This window comes from Nicotiana sylvestris, chromosome 5, assembly GCF_000393655.2.
Source record: "Nicotiana sylvestris chromosome 5, ASM39365v2, whole genome shotgun sequence".
Taxonomy (NCBI): Eukaryota; Viridiplantae; Streptophyta; class Magnoliopsida; order Solanales; family Solanaceae; genus Nicotiana; species Nicotiana sylvestris.
This window is the reverse complement of record NC_091061.1, coordinates 159,138,432-159,158,609: the sequence shown is the minus strand read 5'-3', so window position 1 is coordinate 159,158,609 and position 20,178 is coordinate 159,138,432. Positions and strand designations below refer to the sequence as shown.

Genomic DNA, 20,178 nt, shown 5'->3' with positions numbered 1-20,178 from the left:
GTTGGAGTTGATTATATAAATCCTTACTGTCTCTCCATATCGTTTCAATTAAACCTGTCCTCATTCTCATATACCTAAATTGAGGTTACATTTGATCAACACTTCCTAATTAACGAGTTAGTGAAAACGTCAAATAGAATTCGACACGTAACGTAGACCTTTATTTTCTACTAAATTTCCATTAGAAAAGCTCTATTGATAGCTTATCAAGAGATTCAGGGAAATGTTCAAATTGGATTAGAAGACAAAGTGGACGTTGTAGACGTTCTCACTATCAAATAAATTGGTCAATAAATATTTTAATATTTTCTTTCAAATATATAAAATGGTTCCTATAGAAACTTTATCAAGGTCCTAATTAGATTCTAGAAGATGCAGGCCTTATGGTTCCTATATAATTTCTAAACTTAAAATCCACATATGAGTGATTGCATCTCATAATTTTTTTTTGATCTATGTTAAAGTATGTGATTGTCTCGCCTAAGCTTGCCATTTCACTTAAGTTTAAACTTTTAGAGATAGCATACTATTTATCAATTTATTTACGTCTTTAACCCACCTTTAACGTACACACGCATGAAATATCTTTTTGATAATGTGTGATATTGAGACTTCAACTTAGTATTTTTGGCTGTTCTAATACTATGTTGAAGTGTGTCACTTTCTCAAATAAAAATTTGTATTACCGGAAAGATCTCACTTTTTATTGATTTATTTATGTTTTCAACAATCTCCATATATAGAACTAAAATAAATCTAAGATAGAAGTCAACCTTGATAAAATATTTTGATAACGAATTACAATTACACTAGAATGCCGAATCGTGTTTCATGATTACACAAATTATATGAATGCATTGTCTCCTCTTAAAATTTTAAGTTCCATTAGAGAAGATTTTTCTCTACTAAGTAATACTTTGCACCTAAAAATAATGGAAACTGGGTTTATCTCTCGTTTTTGTTTTCCACTCAATGTTCATCGTCTGGGTTGAGGCCGATTAAATTCGATTCTCGCCGTAAAATCCCATATTAGGGGCTAAAACATTTTTTAACAAAAACAAACTTCATATTCAAGGCTTGATTCCAAAATCTTTGGTTAAGGATAAAGGAATACTCACCCCTTAATCCACACTTTTTATTGGTGGCGTATCTCTTGCTTACATCGAAGATGCTCAATAATAGAGGCCGAGACATGATTTAAAGCTTATGAGTTGTGAATTGTCTATCAATCTATTTAGCTTATTTTAATTATTAAGTTTACAAATAAATATTTATACATATTTAACAAATTTCCTAGTACAACACACGGTCTAAGCAAAACTACTAGTTTTTGCTTATAATACTCTAATTTCGCTCGTGATAAGCGTGTCACCGCTAAACTCTTTGGGTAGGTTTTGTAGTTTTGTGTATGCAGTTTCTATGGGAAAAAAAGAGTAATAGCTCTCATTTGTCTTTACGTGATTATTACACTTAATTCCAATACTCCAACTGTGTTTTCGGTTACAAAATTGACTAGCAAGGTTTGCTTTTGGCATTTAGCAATAATAGTTAAAACAAAGTTTAATTATTTCAAGTCACTACTGTAACTCTTTCTCAACTTGAAAAAGTTACCATGGTAACACCCTTCATCAATTCTCACTTAAATGGCTTGATTTAATTAAAAAGCAAATTTTCAATGAAGTTTAAGAATTTGATTTTACTTACATACGTTGAGTATATAAAGATGAATGTATTTTAATATATTATATAATAGATTAAATTTAGTAGTATAAAAGTTCTTGTATAATGTATAAATTTTAAACTCCATTAAGAATTTAGCTACAAGTTTTCATTAACTTTACAAGAGGAGGCTACATTATCCTTATAAAGTTCAAATTCAACAAAAATACAAGTACCTTGTCGAAATTCTTAGATGAAAATAATAAAGATATATATACCAAATGCACATTACTTTTCCAGCTTAGTGATTCAGATAATAATAGCTACTATGTTCTAAATTAGTCTGCTAATGCTTGCACCACATAGAGCTAGATGCATATTTCCTCTTTCTACCTAAAAAAAAATTAAGCTCTTGCCAGCTGATACAACTTTATGGTTTGTACATTTTATTCCTCATTGTATACAGAAAACATGCATATATGGATATATTCATGTTTGTAAGTTAAAACCAAGATGACAGCCCGACAAAAGAAAAAAAGAAAAAAAAAAGAACGAAGGGTAAACAACATACAGTACTAGTTTTTTTTTTTTTTGGATTTAGTCGCATCTTTTAATAAAAATTTAACAAAATCCTCGATATGTTCATGTTTGTAAGTTGAAATCAAGAAGACACTAAAAATACTAATAACAAAGAATAAGTAACATATAACCTACGATGGTTATGGTAGAATGATAAATACTCATTTATCCTTAATCAGAGATCTCGAATTGGAGTTCTAAGTATGAAGTCTCCTTTGTTAAAAAACACTTTATCCCTTAATATGAATTTTTTTGACGTAAATCCGGATTTAATTGCACCCCGGCATAAATAGACACCGGTAAAAAACCAAAAAAACCAAAGAAAAAAAAAAGAATAAACAACATATTTTACTATCTTTTTCTTTTTGTGTGAAGTTTGAACCTTTTAATTAAATTTTAACATATTTAAATCCATCCGTTACTAGTTTCTTCTCTCATGTAAACTCATTAGGGATGATATCATCAATCACTTATTACTCTTCGTCTCAACAAGAAAAGTGAATGAGAAAAAAGAGAACTCCATCAACTAATTTTAACCTTATCTGCTCTCTATATAGCCTATATATATAACACTAAATATCAACTCCTTTTTCTCCACTACTACACCTCTAATATCTCTTTACTTCTGCATTATAAATCAAACAATTATGAAAAATCAGTTTCATGAATTAACACTTGAGGAATTTCTTGAAGAGATAACTAGACAAGAACAAAGTTTTTTCAAGAAAAAAGCAGCTGAATCTGAGAAATCTTATGTTACGGAAATGTTTGGTGAGCTTTATTTTAGAGAAAATCCTGAGTCATCTATAAGTCACCTTTTTCCTCCAATGCCAAATCCTTCTTCTCCTAATAATGAAAATGCTAATAAAGCATCCATTTCAGAAGCTGAGTTTGAGAAAATTAGAATAAGTGAGAAGCTCCCAAATGGTGACATTGCTCTGCATGTAAATGAGATGCAAATAGGTATTGTTTTCTTTCTCTTTTTTTTTCCCTCCTATCGTATAAAAAAGTCAGCCCTAGCCCTGTGCACAAAATATCCCACGTTCACGTAGGGTCAAGAGAAGGGCCGCACCTCCTCTGCCATATAATTTTACTCTTCTTTATACTTCAATTAGGACCATTCATACCTTTACTGTTAACAAATCGTCTCTTATTTGCTCTTGACCCTAACGAGCTCCAATCGGAAGTATAGCGTAGAATACACAATTTTAAACTATAGTCAAAAGTAGAGAGGTAAATTAGAATTTTTTTTACCTAAAAATTTTTGACACGTGAAATTTGCTCAATCCACAGTACTGGAGCTTCGTTAAAGTTAACGAAACTTATAAGAGGATTTGCTAACGCTAAGAATACAAATGACCCCCAAGTATACAGTAGACGCATAAATTTGGAATTTTTTCTTTTTCTTGATAACACTTCCATAGTAAATTGATGGAATTAAATTAATATTTGGTTGACTGTTTTATATCTCTTGTTTTGATGCAGGAAAAGGAGGAGAGAATAATCAAAAGCTTAATTAGAAGGAGGAAGAATATGGTAAGAATGTGGAGTATAATGTAGCTGTAAAATAAATGAACTCAATGTTCTTGGTTTAATGGAGTCAATGTGATGCATGTTTGTATCTATGGATTCGTAAGTTAAATTAAATAAACATCTTTAATTATATGATATCTTTATTAGTTAACTTGCTTATTATGAACTGGAATGAAGATGAGTTAAGTAATTGTCGATCTGTAAGACCATAACAAAAATATAGTTTTTGTTTTTCTTCCGGGCTCAAATTATTTTCTATATATATTAAAAGACTACTTATATTTAATTTTCTTTTCCTTTTCCAGTTTGTAAGTTTTGAAATAAGACAAAGTTCGTTACATTTTGTCAAGTAGGTAAACTATGCATATAATTGCTCACAATAATACAAACTAAAAAAGAAGAAGAAAAGGCAAACAATTACAGTTTTCTCAGTGAATTTTAGGGAAATTATGACCAGCCCACAGAAGTGAAAAGTGCCAAGAAGCATTCAATCTTATAAATGATTCTAAAATATGCAGTTAAATTGAAAGATTAAAATAAACTTAGGAAATTAATCAGTAAAAAAATGCTGAAAAACTAAACCCGAGATTTGACAATATATGTACATGCACTTATTAAATACCCAGAGGCGGAGCTAGGATTTGAAATTTATAGGTTCGGGATTATAATTCTTTTAAGTTACTGGGTTCTAAATTAATAATTTGTACATATTCATTGAATTTCTTAATATAAATACAGGATTTGAACAAAAGCTAATGGGTTCGGCCGAACCCGCAACTAACACCGTGGCTCCACCATTGCCTAGAAAATAAGACAAAGTAACTTGTTAGAGAAAATATAAAATTCTTTACATTGTTAACATATAGTATATGTTATATCCAAATTAAAAAACTTTGAGCTTTGGACCAAGAGGGTGTTTGCTAAGCTTATAAGCTGGTCAAATTAGCTTATAAACATTTTTGGCTTATTTACGCGTTTGGTAAAGTTAAAAGTGCTTATAAGCCAAGTACTTATAAGTCAAAAATAAGCTAAAAGCCAAAAGCTGGTCACCCCCAGCTTATGAATTTTTAGCTTATAAACACTTTAAGTTTGATCAAGATTTTTACTATTTTATCCTTAAAATATTCTTTTTATTTAGAATAAAACTCTTACATCGATACTCACTGCCTCAAGTATTGTTTTAACCTCCCCCCCTCCCCCACCTCTTCAAGTGTGCAATTCTCATTGACTATTTAAGATAAGCAAATTCTCTATTCCTTTGCATATTTGTATCTATGTGATTGTGTATTAATTTTTGAACTGTATGTAATAAATGAGGACATATCAAATTTTTGGTGCATTGCTTTCTAAGTGTTGTGGTGATGAATATAGTGTTTGTTTCTCTTCAAAAATTTATTTAGGTTTATTTTTCACTTAGAAACTTTTGTCAATTTATTAATTATTATAGCTTATGATTATATGTTTTTCATAAAATAAATTTTATTTATCATAAAAGTTTTCTTATTTAAGCACAGTTGTATTTAAAATAAAATGACAAATAGAATATTTTGTATTTGAATCTATCTGGAATCTAAAATTTTGAAGAAATTATGCCCTTATAAGTGTAAACAGTTCTTACGTTATTTAAGTAATTTTAACAGAAGAAGAGTTTATCAGCACTTTTTTCTCAAATACTGCAACAACTTATTATCAATTTCAGCAGTTGTATCCAAGCACGTAACTGCTTATTTATTAAATCAATTTCAACACTTAAAAATACTTTTTAACACCTAATGCTTATCAGCTACTTCAAATCAGCTAATCCAAACGGGCTCTAAACCTTTTGTTTCTTACTTTTCTGTCCATATCTACCTTTGTAAAATTATGTTAGGTAGGTTGGACTCAAAACCATCCATTTTTATTTACTGTCGTCATCTAATTAGTGCATATATTTCTAATAAGAAAAAGTAGAAATTGCATAAAAACAGAAGCAACTACGTATATTATAGACTGCTAGAAAAGAATTCCAATGTTACAAGGAAAATAAATTTTAATGGATAATATTATACTTTTCGCTACGCTACACCTAAGGTATCAATGGTTCGGTTCGGCCGGTTTTATAAAATTTGTACCATATCAATTTTTTAGTTATTCTATTATGTATAATCAAAATTAAACTTTTCGAAACCGTCCCAATCATGTCGGTTTCTCTTCGGTATCAGTATGGTTCGGTTAATTTTCGGTATTTTTTTAAATGTCATGTAAAAGTCACTAATAAAAGTAAAATGCAATAATATACATACATTTGTAGTGTCACGACCCGGAATTCCTACCCTCGGGACCGTGATGGCGCCTGATATTTCACTTGCTAGGCAAGCCAACGTTAGAGAACCGTTAAGCCAATTTTTATTCAATTTCAATAAATAAAGTCAATTAAGTCAAAATGAAATAAAATTGAGTGCGAAATAACATAAATGCCCATAACATATACTACAATTCGGATCTGGAGTCACAACTCACGAGCTTCTAGAATTTTCTACAAACAGAATCTGAAAGAAATACAACTGTACGAAAAGAAACAGTAAAATAGGGGAAATGAAAGAGGATTTCAAGGTCTGCGGATGCCAGCAGATTTACCTCGAGTCTCCAATGAGCAAGTCCGAGCCGCTACACCTCACGAACAACTGGTCCCAATACCAAAGTCTGCACAAGAAGTGCAGAGTGTAGTATGAGTACAATCGACCCCATGTACTCCGTAAGTGTCGAGCCTAACCTCGAAGAAGTAATGACGAGGCTATGACAAGACACCCACGTAATAAACCTGTGCAGATAACAATATAGGTACAAGATAACAATAAATAAAAGCTAAACATCTACTATTGGGAGGGGAACATGCTAAAAAGGATACATTATACAAGAAATACAACAGAAATAAAAACCAGAACAGTCAATATGCCTTGAACAAGTAAAAAAACAATGAAGCACAATGAAGACACTTTCAGTATAAATCAATATATACGACACGTCATCACCCTTCATGCATTAACACTCACAATATGGCACGACATCATCCTTCATGCATTAACACTCACAATATGGTACGACATCGCCCTTCGTGCTTTAACACTGTTCCTTAACATAAAATAATGAACAAGTAATAACAGGGAGATATGATCAACAAGAACAAGCCTTACTCCAACAACGGTTCCACAATACCAATCTCAACTTTAGAATCAATACTCAATTATTACAAAAGCCCATAAACACGGTAAGAACGATCAATTTAATAAGTAACTAGTTTAAGCATGGATAACATGATCAAAGTAAGCAATGATTACAAGGAACAAGTCCCACCCGCATGCTTTAACTTGACAACAATGCATAAGTACTCGTCACCTCACATATACATCGTACCCAACATCTAGACATGTAGCAAATAGACAAACAAGTCCTAATTCCTCAAGTCAAAGTTAACCACGATACTTACCTCGCTCCAAGGATTGATTCAAAGCTCAACCATAACTTTGCCTTTCAAACAAGTCTCCGAACTAATAGAATCTAACAAATTACCAGTCAAATGACTCAAATTAAGCCTTAGGAACTACCCACGATTGCAAAGGATTCAATTTAGATCATTATTGAAAAAGTCAACTCCCAGGCCTGCTTGGTCTAAGCCCGAAATTCGGATCAAAACCCGATTACCCATTCACCCCCGAGCTCTGTTATATAATTTTTTTTGAAATCCGACCTAAATTTGAGGTCTAAATCCCAATTTTTACAAAAATTCCTAATTCTAACCAAACCCCCAATTTCCACCATGAAAACACTAGATTTTAGGTTAAAATTTTATGAAATGTAATGAAAGATTGAAAGAAAATGGGTTAGAATCACTTACCAATGATTTGGGGAAGAAGGGTGCTTGGGAAAATCACCTGTAGGGTTTTCTTGTTTTGAAAATTTAAATAATGAACAAAAATTCCGTTTTTCAGCTATTTGTTCAGTTGTAGATGTCGCATTTGCGACCTGGGTTTCGCAAATGTGAACCACTCAAATGCCAAGAAACAGTTGCAATTGCAAAGATCACCCATTTCTGTTGTCATCGCATTTGCGATGATTTGTTCGCAAATGCGAACATTGATCTTCCGCAAATGCAACCGTTTGATCGCAATTGCGATCACTGTACCCCTTGTCCCATTTCGCAAATGCGAACTTGAGGTGCCCCAGCTACTCTTCGCAAATGCAAGGAGTTGCTTGCAAATGTGAACCTATCAGAGGTTGTAAATGCAAAGCCTGACCTCACAATTGCGAGGTCTGAGGCCTGCACCATAACTGGAACACACCAGCACATTCCTAAGTCCAAATTTCACTCTGTAGCCTATCTGAAACTCACCCGAGTCTTCGGGGCTCTAAACCAAATATGTACACAAGTCTAAAAACATCATACGAACTTGCTCGTGTGATCAAATTGCTAAAATAACACTTAGAACTATGAATTGAGCATCAAATCAAAGAAAATTTTCAAAAAAACTCATGAACTTCTAATTTCACAACCGGACGTCCGAATCACGTCACCAACTTCGTTTCTCACCAAATTTGACAGATAAGTTATAAATATAGTAATAGACCTATACCGAGATCCGAAACTAAAATATGGACCCGATATCAATAAAGTCAAACATTGGTCACACTTTCAAAGTTATTAAGCCTTTTAAACTTTCAAATTTCAACAAAGTGCGATAACTCGTGCTAGGGACTTCCGAATTCGATTTAGGGCATATGCCCAAATGGATTTTAAGGCAAAAATTTCTTATTTTTCTTAGTTTTTAACATAAAAGTTTTTCGAAAATATACTCGGACTGCGCACGCAAATCGAGGAGGGCTAAGATGAGGTATTTAAGGCTTCAAAGTACATAATCAGGTTCTAAAACTTAAGATGACCTATCGGGTTATCACATATAGGACTTAGCAAAACTCTCTAGACAGTTTTACTGTTTAAATAGTGATGAATTAAAAAACACAAAAGATGGCCAGAGTATAGATCTATCAACCACTATACAACTGCGTAAAAGAAACTACGTAAAGATCAAGAAAAGATAAATCATACAAGTAGAAAGATATTAACCAAGGTGGGAATCAAGAATAAAATATATAGAACATTAAATATAAAGATAAATCTAAATTGTCATATTTAACACATTGTAGTTTTCTCCTTATAATCGCTGGTGTGATGAATCGATAGGTCATCTTTAATTTTAACCTTTTTATTTCTGTGTTTCGAGATCTCTAATAACTCCATTAAGCCTTTCGTGCACAGTCTATATTTTTTTCCAAAATATTTTATGTGAAAAACAAAAGAAAATGTAAAATTTGCCTTAAAAACTCATTTGAGTTGACTTCGGTCAACGTTTTATGTAAATGAATATGAATAAGTATTTTAACAGTCTCGATGCGTTTGTATTTTTGGGAAGTAGGCGTATGCCCAAAATCGAATCCGGAAGTCCCCAGTTTAATTTAGCGCCATTTGCCGAAAACTAGAAGTTTAAAGGTTTAAAAATTTCAAAGTTTGATTGTAAATTGAATTTATTGATATCGGGGTCAGAATTCGATTCTGGAAATTAGAATATGTCTGTAATGTCATTTATGACTTGTGTGCAAAATTTGAAGTCAATCAGACTTGATTTGATAGGTTTCAGCATCGAATGTAGAAGTTAATTTTTGTAGTTTTCATTAGGCTTGAATTTGGGTGAGATTCATGATTTTAGCATTTTCTGATATGATTGGAGGCCTCGACTAAGTTTATATCATATTTTAGGACTTGTTGGTATGTTTGGTTGAGGTACCGAGGGCCTCGGGTATGATTCGGATCATGTTCAGTGCATTTTGAACCGTCGAAGATTCTGGTTTTTGCTGGTGCTGGTTTTCTTATTTGCGATCGCGAGAGGAAGACCATGATCGCGAAGTGTTATTTTGGGCAGCAAATTTTTCTTTCGTGTTCGCGGAAAAAGGGACGCGATGGCATAAGGCTTGGACATCTGTGCACCACGAACGTGTGGGAGAAGCCACGTTCGCGAAGAGGAAATGAGGCAGAAGCTGGGGCATGTATTTTGTGCTTTGCGATCGCGTAAGCCTGAGGGGGTCATGCATTGCGTTCATGTGAGGAACTCTGCGTTTGCGAAGAGGAATTCTGGCAGCCTCCGAGTTTGTGCTTCGCGATAGCAAAGCATTTTCCATGATTGTGAAGGGTAAATATCTGGGCAGCAGAACTTAAGTTCTGGAATTTCTCCATTTTTGCGATTTAGAGGTCTGTGTGAGCCGATTTTCAGGAGATTTTAGGGTAAGAATTCCTAACTCAATTGGTTAAATTACACAAATCTATTATTGTTTTTATCATTTAATTGATGTTTTGGGTTGAAAATGGTAGAAATCTTCTAGACTTTAAATTGAGGATTTGGAGGTTGAGTTGATATCGGAATTTGATAAATTTTGTATGGTTGGACTCGTATCGAAACGAATATTCGGATTTCATAAATTTTGTCAGATTCTGAGACGTGGGCCCACTTTTTATATGGAATTGATTCCTACAACTTGTATTGAGTATATTAAATTGTTTGTGACAAGATTCGAAGGCTTGTTCGAAAGGAAAGGCAGTGGTCGAGGGATTTCTTGAGTGGCGAAGCAAGGTAAGTGTTGAGTTTAACCTTGATTTGAGGGAATAAGAACCCTTGAGTTACCTTTTATGTGAATTACATGTGTAACGGCGTATAGGCGAGGTGACGAGTGCCTATACACCGTCGAATTTCTTGTTTCCATGCTTTCTCGTACTTTATTAATTACTTTATTTCAGGATTTAATTGTTATTTTACTTGTTGACCCTATATTCTTGCTTAATATTATGCCTTTATTGCTTCATGCTTATTTAGCCTTCATGTCATAATTGCTACTTGATATTTTAGCATTTTCTTGTTTTAAATTGTCCATGCCTTTCCTGATTCCACACTTATTTGTTACTTGTACTTATTTGTTTCCTTTGTATACCAGAATTGTCTTATGTCTTGTTGTCTTACAGTTTTACTTTAATTGTTGTCTTCATTAAAGTAGCTTAAATTATAATTATTGTTAATTCATATTGTTTGGAGAGCGGGTTGCACACCACAATGGAAATATAAAGTAAATGAGTTGTAAAGGAGGAATAAGGGTGAATTATGATATTGACAGATGATTATATGGAGGGGTCAGGTTACACGCCGCAATAGATTTATTTAGAGTTTATGTTGTGGGATCGGGTTGCGCGCCGCAAAAAAATTATATTGTGGGATCGAGTTGCACGCCACAACGTATTGACAAAAGTAATAATTGATTGTGACTGTTGATTTCGCCTCAAAATTTGAGATGAGTTATATGACTGATTATTCGGAATTCTCCGATGGCGGCTGATTTGAGCTTTGTTGATATGAGTTACTTGCTTTACCTATTCCTGTTTTTCTGTTATTATTATTACTGTGTACAAGTTAATGTAAACGACCTGCCTTAGCCTCGTCACTACTTCATCGAGGTTAGGCTTGGTTCTTATAGAGTACATGGAATCAATTGTATTCATACTACACTCTGCACTTCTTGTGCAAATACTGGAGTTGGTCCCAGCGGCGTACCTTAGACTTACTCGGATTCAGCTACCTAGAGGAGATTTGAGGCATAGCTGCACGACGTCCGCAACTCTGAAGTTTCCTTCTACTTTATTTTAGCTGTTTATTTTCTTTCAGACAACTTTATTTTCATTTAAAACCTTTTCATTATTATTCTAGTTGCTCGTGGACTTGTGACACCATATTCAGGGATGTATTTAGATATTTCAGTTGTTATGGTTTTCCGTACAGTTATTTTAGTAAATAACATCCGTTTAATTTAATTTGTTTAAAAATGGCTCAAGATTATTCGAACGTTAGCTTGTCTAGCAAGAAAAGTGTTAGGCGCCATCACGATTCCGAGGGTGGGAATTTCGGGTCGTGATAGTTGGTATCAAGGCACTAGGTTACTTAGGTCTTACGAGTCACGAACAAGCTTAGTATAGTCTGAAAGATCGGTACAGAGACGTCTGTACTTATCTTCTAGAGGCTATGGAGTTTAGGAATAATTTCACTTATATTCTTTTTTGTTGTTCGATTTTATTCTATCATTGATGATTGAACCATTCTATTCTTGTTCTTTCGTAGATGGTGTGAACACGTACTATATATACCGTCGGATAGCAGCTAGAGCCCCCTTTGATAGCTACGACTAGGGGCAGGGGCCGAGGCAGTGGCAGAGGTTGAGCTCAGCCTAGAGCTCGAGCGGCATCACCTGCAGTGGAGCCTCAGGTGGATCTTGAGGAGGAGGTTCCAATTTAGACTATATCTATTGGACCAGCTCAGGTGCCAGAGGGGTTCATAGCCACTCCTGTGCTTCAGGATACTCTAGTCTGTTTGGTGGGCCTTATGGAGAGTGTGGCCCAGACCGGTATGTTTCAAGTGGCACCAACCGTCTCTCGGGCTGGGGGAAAAGCAAATACTCCCACTACTCCCGCTCCGGAGCAGATAACTTCCCAGTATCAGACTCTAGCATCCCCGCTAGTTGGGATAGTCCAACCGGTTGTTGCAGTACAGGATAATGATATGCTCTCTTTATCTTCTGAGGCTATGTTGAGGTTGGATAAGTTCACCAAGCTCTTTCCTATCCATTTTAATTGCGTATCTTTTGAGGACACATATGATAATCTAGACCGTTTTCATTAGGTGTTGTGCAACATGGGTATAGTTGAGACCAACGAGGTCGATTTTGTAGCATTTTAGCTGACTGATTCTGCTCGGAGGTGGTGGAGAGATTATACATTGATTAGACCAGTTGGTTTGCCTGCACTTACTTGAGATTAGTTCTCACAGCTATTTCTAGAAAAGTTCATTCCGGTCACTTTGAGAGAGGAGTACCACAGGATGTTCGAGCATCTTCAGCAAGGTAGTATGATAGTCACTCAGTATGATACTCGATTTGTGGACTTAGCTCGCCACACCACCATCTTGATTTCTACTGAGAAGGAGAGAGTGATGAGATTTATTGATGGACTGACTTACACTATCAGGCATTAGATGGCCAAGGAGACAGGAGTAATATTTCCTTCCAAACGGCCATAAATATTGCTATACGGATCGAGTTAGTTCGTGCTCAGGAGAGGTGACCGGTGTCAGATAAAAGGCCTTGTCATTTTTGTGGGTCCAGTGGTGCCTCATCTGGAGGCAGGGGTTCTTTTGGTAAATGCCATCCTCCTAAGCCATTTAAGTCAGCTCTTCAGGTAGCCCATGATGCTTCAACTGGTCGTGGTTCTTACAAAACTCGTCTTGAGTAGCCAGCATGCAACACACATTTAACTCCTGTCAGTGCACCTCCACTCAAAAGTCACTACAACGGCCATTCAGACCGTCAGGGTCAATCCTCATTTCAGCACCTTCAACAGCCGAGAGAGTGCTTTGAGTGTAGGGGTATAGATCACATCAGAAGGTATTGCCCTAGATTATCGAGCAACAGATCTCAACAGGGTTCTCATGCCATTATACCGCCACCAATTGCTCCACCGCCCATGCAACCAGCTAGAGGTAGGGGTCAAGTAGCCAAAAGTGGAGGTCAGACTGTTAGAGTTGGAGGCCATCCAGCTAAAGGCCGTCCCATAGATGTAGTTTAGAGTGGCGGGGCCCAGCCCTAATTTTTATGCTTTTCCGGCTATGCCTGAGGTTGAGTCATCTGGCATCGTGATCACAGGTATTGTTCTAGTTTTCCATAGAGATGATTCAGTCCTAGTTGATATAGGATCTACTTATTCCTATGTGTCATCCTATTTTTCTTCGTATCTGGCTGTGCCTCATGATTCTTTGGGTGCTCTTGTGTACGTGTCCATGCCGGTGGGAGATTTTATTATTGTAAATCGTATCTATCATTCATGTGTGGTTACTATTGGGAGTCTCGAGACAATTATAGATCTTCTACTTCTTGATATGATGGATTTTGATGTTATCTTGGGCATAGATTGGCTGTCAACTTATCATGCTATATTGGATTGTCATGCTAACACGGTGACCTTAGCTATGCCGAGGTCGCCTCGATTAGAGTGGAAAGAAATTCCTGGCCATTCTACCAGTAGGGTTATATCTTATGTGAAGGCTCAACGTATGGTCGAGAAAGGCTGTCCAGCTTACTTAGCTTATATTCGCGATTCTAGTGTGGAGGTTCCTTCCATGGATTCAGTATCAGTTGTTCGTGAGTTTCTAGAGGTATTTCCTGCAGATCTGTCGGGGATACCACCCGACAGAGATATTAACTTCTATATTGATTTGGCTCCGGGCACTCAGCCCAGTTCTATTCCACTATACCGTATGGGCCCGCCAGAGTTGAAAGAATTGAAGGAGCAACTACAAGATTTGCTTGATTGGGGATTCATCAGACTGCGTTTCTCGCCCTGGGGTGCGCCAGTGTTGTTTGTAAAGAAGAAAGATAGTTCAATGAAGATGTGTATAGATTATCGACAGTTGAACAAGGCCACTATCAAGAATAAGTATCTGAGGATTGATGACTTATTTGATCATATTTAGGGTGCCAAGTTGTTTTCAAAGATTGATTTGAGATTTGGCTACCATCAGTTGAAGATTAGGGCATCTGATATCCCTAAGACAGCTTTCCGGACTCGGTATGGGCATTATGAATTCCTAGTGATGTCATTGGGGCTAGCAAATGCCCCAACAACATTTATGGATTTGATGAACCGAGTGTTCAAGCCCTATTTAAATTCTTTTATGGTTGTATTCATTGATGATATCTTAATCTACTCCCGCAGTCGAGAGGAGCATGAGCAACATCATCGGATTATTTTCCAGACCCTGAGTGATAGCCAATTATATGCCAATTTTTCAAAGTGTGAGTTTTAGTTAGACTCAATCGCCTCTTTGGGACATGTTGTATCGGCAGAGGGCATAAAGGCGGTACTTAGAAGATTGAGGCCGTTTAGAGCTGGCCTAGACCTACTTCAGCTACAGAGATCCAGAGTTTCCTGGGTTTGGTAGGTTATTATCGCCGGTTCGTGGAGAGGTTTTCATCTATAGCAGCCCCATTGAATAGATTGACCCAAAAGGGTGCCCCATTTAGATGGTCAGACGAGTGTGAGTTGAGCTTTCAAAAGCTTAAGACTACTTTGATGACGATGCCAATGTTGGTGTTACCCACATGTTCAGGATCTTACATGGTGTATTGTGATGCATCTTGTATTGGGATCAATGTAGTATTGATGTAGGATGGCAGGGTGATTACATATGCATCGCGGCAGTTGAAAGTTCATGAGAAGAATTACCCTGTATATGACTTAGAATTAGCAACCATTGTTCACACGCTGAAGATTTGGAGGCACTATCTTTACGGCGTGCTATGTGAGGTATTCACGTATCATCAGGGTCTGCAGTATTTGTTCAAACAAAAGGATCTCAACTTGAGGCAGAGAAGGTGGTTGGAACTATTGAAAGACTATGATATCACCATTTTGTATAACCTCAGGAAGGCCAATATGGTGGCCGATGCCTTGAGTAGAACAGCTGTGAGTATGGGTAGCCTTGCGTATATTCCAGTTGGTGAGAGGACGCTTGCAACATATATTCAAGCTCTAGCCAATCAATTTGTGAGGTAAGATATTTCAGAGCCCAATCATGTTTTAGCCTGCACAATCGCTCGGTCTTCCTTGTATGAGCGTATTAGGGAGAGTCAGTATGATTATCCTCATTTTCTTGTCCTTAACGGTATGGTGTGGCAGGGTGGTGCCAAGCAGGTTACTGTTGGAGATGATGAGGTTTTGAGGATGCATGGTCGTATGTGCCCAATATGGATGGACTTCATGAGTTGATTTTTGTGGAAGCCCATAACTTCCAGTATTCTATTCATATGGGCATCACGAAAATGTATCAGGATTTGTGGCAACATTATTGGTGGAGAAAGATGAAGAAGGACATAGTTTCATATGTGGCTCGGTATTTAAATTGTCAGCAAGTTAAGTACGAACATCAGAGGCCTAGTTGTTTGCTTCAGAAGTTAGAGATTCCTGAGTGGAAGTGGGAGTGTATCACTATGGATTATGTTGTTAGGCTCCCATGGACTCAGAGGAAGTTCGATGCGGTATGGTTCATTGTGGAAAGGTTGACCAAGTCAGCACATTTCATTCTAGTGGTAATTACCTATTATTCAGAGCAGTTAGCAGAGATCTACATCCGCTAGATTCTCTATCTTCGCGGTGTTCCCATGTCTATCATTTCTGATCAAGGTACTTAGTTCACTCGCACTTCTGGAGAGCCATACAACGTGAGTTGGGCATGCAGGTTGAGTTGAGTATAACATTTCTTCCTCATACAGACGGACAGTCCGGGCGCACTACTCAGATATTGGAGGATATATTTTGTGTTTGTGTTATGGACTTTGAAGGTTCTTGATATCAATTCTTACTGCCAGAATTTGCCTATAATAACAACTACCAGTCGAGTATTCAGATGGCTCCCTATTAAGCATTATACGAGAGGCAGTGCCGTTCGCCAGTTGGTTGGTTTGAGCCGGGAGAGGCTCGGTTGTTGGGTACAAGTACATGATGCCTTGGATAAGGTTAAAGTTATTCAGGATCGACTTTACACAGCTCAGTCTAGGCAGAAGAATTATGCTGACTGTAAAGTTCGTGATGTCACATTCATGGCTGGAGAGAGGGTATGGCTCCGGGTTTCACCTATGAAGGGTGTGATGAGGTTTAGAAAGAAGGGCAAGTTGAAACCTAGATATATCGGACCCTTTAAGATTCTTGAGAGAGTGGGTAAGGTGGCTTACAAGCTCGCATTGCCACCTAGTTTATCAGTAGTTCATCCGGTGTTCCATATGTCCAAGCTCCAGAAGTATCATGGAAATTCGTCACATGTGTTAGATTTCAGCTCAGTCCAATTGGACAAGAATTTAACTTATGAGCAGGAGATGGTAGTTATTCTAGCCCGGGAGGTCCGACAGTTGAGGTCTAAGAGTTATCCTTCATTTCGAGTGGAGTGGAGAGGTCAGCCGATCGAGGCAGCCATGTGGGAGTCCGAGTCAGACATGCAGAGTAGATATCCACACCTTTTTACCAGTCCAGGTACTTTTCTATTTCCATTAGAGGACAGATGTTTGTTTTAGAGGTGGAGAATGTGATGACCCGGCATGTCATCTTTAATTTTAACCTTCATTTCTGTGTTTTGAGACCTCTAATAACTTCATTTAGCCTTCCTCGATTTGCATGTGCAGTCCGTAGTTTTTTTCCCGAAATTTTTTATGTGAAAGATAAAATAAAATGTGAAATTTGCCTTAAAAACTCATTTGAGTTGACTTTGGTTAATGTTTTATATAAATGGACCCGGATCAATATTTTAACAGTCCCGGTGGGTCCGTATCATGATTTGAGACTTGGGCGTATGCCCGGAATTGAATTCGGAAGTCCCTAGCTTGATTTAGCGCCATTTGCCGAAACCTAAAAGTTTAAAGGTTTAAAAATTCCAAAGTTTGACCGTAAATTGACTTTATTAATATCAGGGTCGGAATCTAATTCTGAAAATTGGAATAGGTCCGTAATGTCATTTATGACTTGTGTGCAAAATTTAAAATCAATCGAACTTGATTTGATAGGTTTCGACATTGAATGTAGAAGTTCGAATGTAGAACTTGATTAAGGTGCGATTCATCGTTTTAGCATTATTTGATGTGATTTGAGGCATCGACTAAGTTCGTATCGTATTTTAGGACTTGTTGGTATGTTTGGTTGAGGTCTCGAGGACCTCGCGTGTGATTCGGATCATGTTCGGCGCATTTTGAACCTTGGAAGATTCTGGTTTTTGCTGGTGCTAGTTTTCTTATTCGCGATCGCGAGAGGTGGACCGTAATCGAGAAATGTTATTTTGGGCAGCATAATCTTTTTTTGCATTCACAGAAACAGGGAAGCGATCGCGTAAGGTTTGGACATATGTGCATCGCCAACGCGTGGGAGAAGCTGCATTCGCGAAGAGGAAATGAGGCAGAAGCTGGGGCACGCGTTTTGTGCTTCGCGATTGCGTAAGCCTGAGGGGATCATGCATCGCGTTCGTGGTGAGGAATTCTAGCAGCCTCCCAGTTTGTGCTTCGCGATCGCGAAGGTTAAATACTTAGGCAGCAGAACTTAAGTTTTGGACTCCATTTTTGCGATTTAGAGCTCAGTGTGAGGCGATTTTCGGGAGATTTTCAAGGAAAACATTGGGGGTAAGAATTTCTAGCTCGATTTTGGTTAAATTACACAAATCTATTGTTGTTTTTATTATTTAATTGGTATTTTGGATTGAAAATGGTAGAAATTTTCTAGACTTTAAATTGAGGATTTGGAGGTCGAGTTGATATCGGAATTTAATATTTTTTATATGGTTGACCTCGTATCAGAACGGGTAATCGAATTTTATGAGTTTTGTTAGGTTCCGAGACGTGGGCCCCATTGTTGACTTTTGAGTTGACTTTTCAGATTTTTAAATTTGGAATGCATTTTTATATGGAATTGATTCCTACAACTTGTATTGAGTATATTGAATTATTTGTGACGAGATTTAAAGGCTTGTTCGAAAGGAAAAGCTGTGGTCGAGTGATTGCTTGAGTGGTGAAGCAAGGTAGTGTTGAATGTAACCTTGATTTGAGGGAATTAACCCTTGAGTTACGTACTATATGATTACATGTGTTGCGTATAGGCGAGGTGACGAGTGTCTATACGCCGTCGAATTTCTTGTTTCCATGCTTTCCCGTACTTTATCAATTGCTTTATTTTAGGATTTAACTGTTATTTTACTTGTTGCCCCTATCTTCTTGCTTAATATTATGCCTTAATTACTACATGCTTATTTGACCTTCATGTCATAATTGCTACTTGACATTTCAGCATTTTCTTGTATTAAACTGTCCATCCCTTTCCTGATTCCACACTTATTTGTTACTTGTCCTTATTTGTTTCCTTTCTATATCGGAAATGTCGTATGCGTTGTTGCCTTACAATTTTACATTAATTGTTGTCTTCATTAAAGTATCTTAACTTATAAATAGTGTTAAATTATATTGTTTTGGGAGCGGGTTGCACGCCGCAACGGAAATTAAAAGTAAATACATTGAAAAAGCGGAATAAGGATGTATTATGATATTGACAAATGATTATATGGAGGAGTCAGGTTGCACGCTGCAACCGATTTACTTAAGTTTATATTGTGGGATCGGGTTGTGCGTCGCAACAAATTTATTTAAAATTTATATTTTGGGATCGGGTTGCATGCTGCAACGTATTGACAAAAGTAATAATTGATTGTGACTGCTGATTTGGCCTCGATTGTTGAGATGAGTTATATGACTGATTATTCGGAATTCTCTCATGGAGGCTGATTTGAGCTTCATTGATATGAGTTACCTGCCTTACCTATATTCCTGTTTTTCTGTTATTATTATTATTATTGCGTAAAGGTTAATATAAGCGACCTGCCTTAGCCTCGTCACTACTTCATCGAGGTTAGGCTTGACACTTACATGGAGTCGGTTGTACTCATACTACACTCTGCACTTCTTGTACAGATACCAGAGTTGGTCCCAGCGGCGTACCGTAGACTTACTCAGATTCAACTACCTAGAGGAGATTTGAGGTATAGCTGCACGGCGTCCGCAACTCTGAAGTCCCCTTCTACTTTATTTTAGCTGTATATTTCTTTCAGACATCTTTATTTTCATTCAGACCTTTTTCTGTATTATTCTAGTAGCTCGTGCACTTGTGATATCAAATTCGGGGATGTATTCAGATATTTCAGTTGTTACGACTTTTCGCACAGTTATTTCAGTAAATGCCATCCGTTTATTGATTTATTTAAAAATGGCTTAAGATTACTCTAACGTTGCTTGTCTAGCAAGGGAAATGTTAGGCGCCATCACAATCCTGAGGGTGAGAATTCCGGGTCGTGACAACTAGAATACTTTGTGTCTTGCTAGTGAATATGCTATATAGGTATAAAAATTAGGATTTTAATTGCTTGTTGGCTTGTAGTTTCAGTATGAGTAGCATAGTAGGTATAGAAATTAGGATTTTAATTTTAATTACTGTTAGCTTGTAACTATTTTCATAATTCCATGGCCAAAGAAAAAATTTAATGCGTTATTATTTTTAAACTTAATATATAAATATATTTTCATATGTAAATTTATTCGGTACGATTTGATTTTTTTTTGGTTTTGTTTTCATAAAATAAAAAACCTACCCTAAAAATCAATTCAGTGCATTACGGTTCGATCGCTTTAGTCGATTTTTAAATATTCATTGACACCCCTAGGTACACTTCTTGAGGGCAACTTTACTAACAATAGATTAGCCCTAAG

The 20,178-nt window shown here is 36.6% G+C and overlaps 1 protein-coding gene across 1 annotated transcript; it reads left to right on the top strand.

Moving 5' to 3' along the window:
- The first annotated feature begins 2,861 nt into the window (after positions 1 to 2,861).
- Positions 2,862 to 3,832, top strand: LOC104221494 (uncharacterized). The gene is made up of 2 exons (XM_009772567.2): positions 2,862 to 3,201; positions 3,724 to 3,832. Exons 1-2 carry the CDS (start codon positions 2,886 to 2,888, stop codon positions 3,756 to 3,758), a joined length of 351 nt encoding a protein of 116 aa, XP_009770869.1. The 5' UTR covers positions 2,862 to 2,885; the 3' UTR covers positions 3,759 to 3,832.
- Positions 3,833 to 20,178: the final 16,346 nt, after the last annotated feature.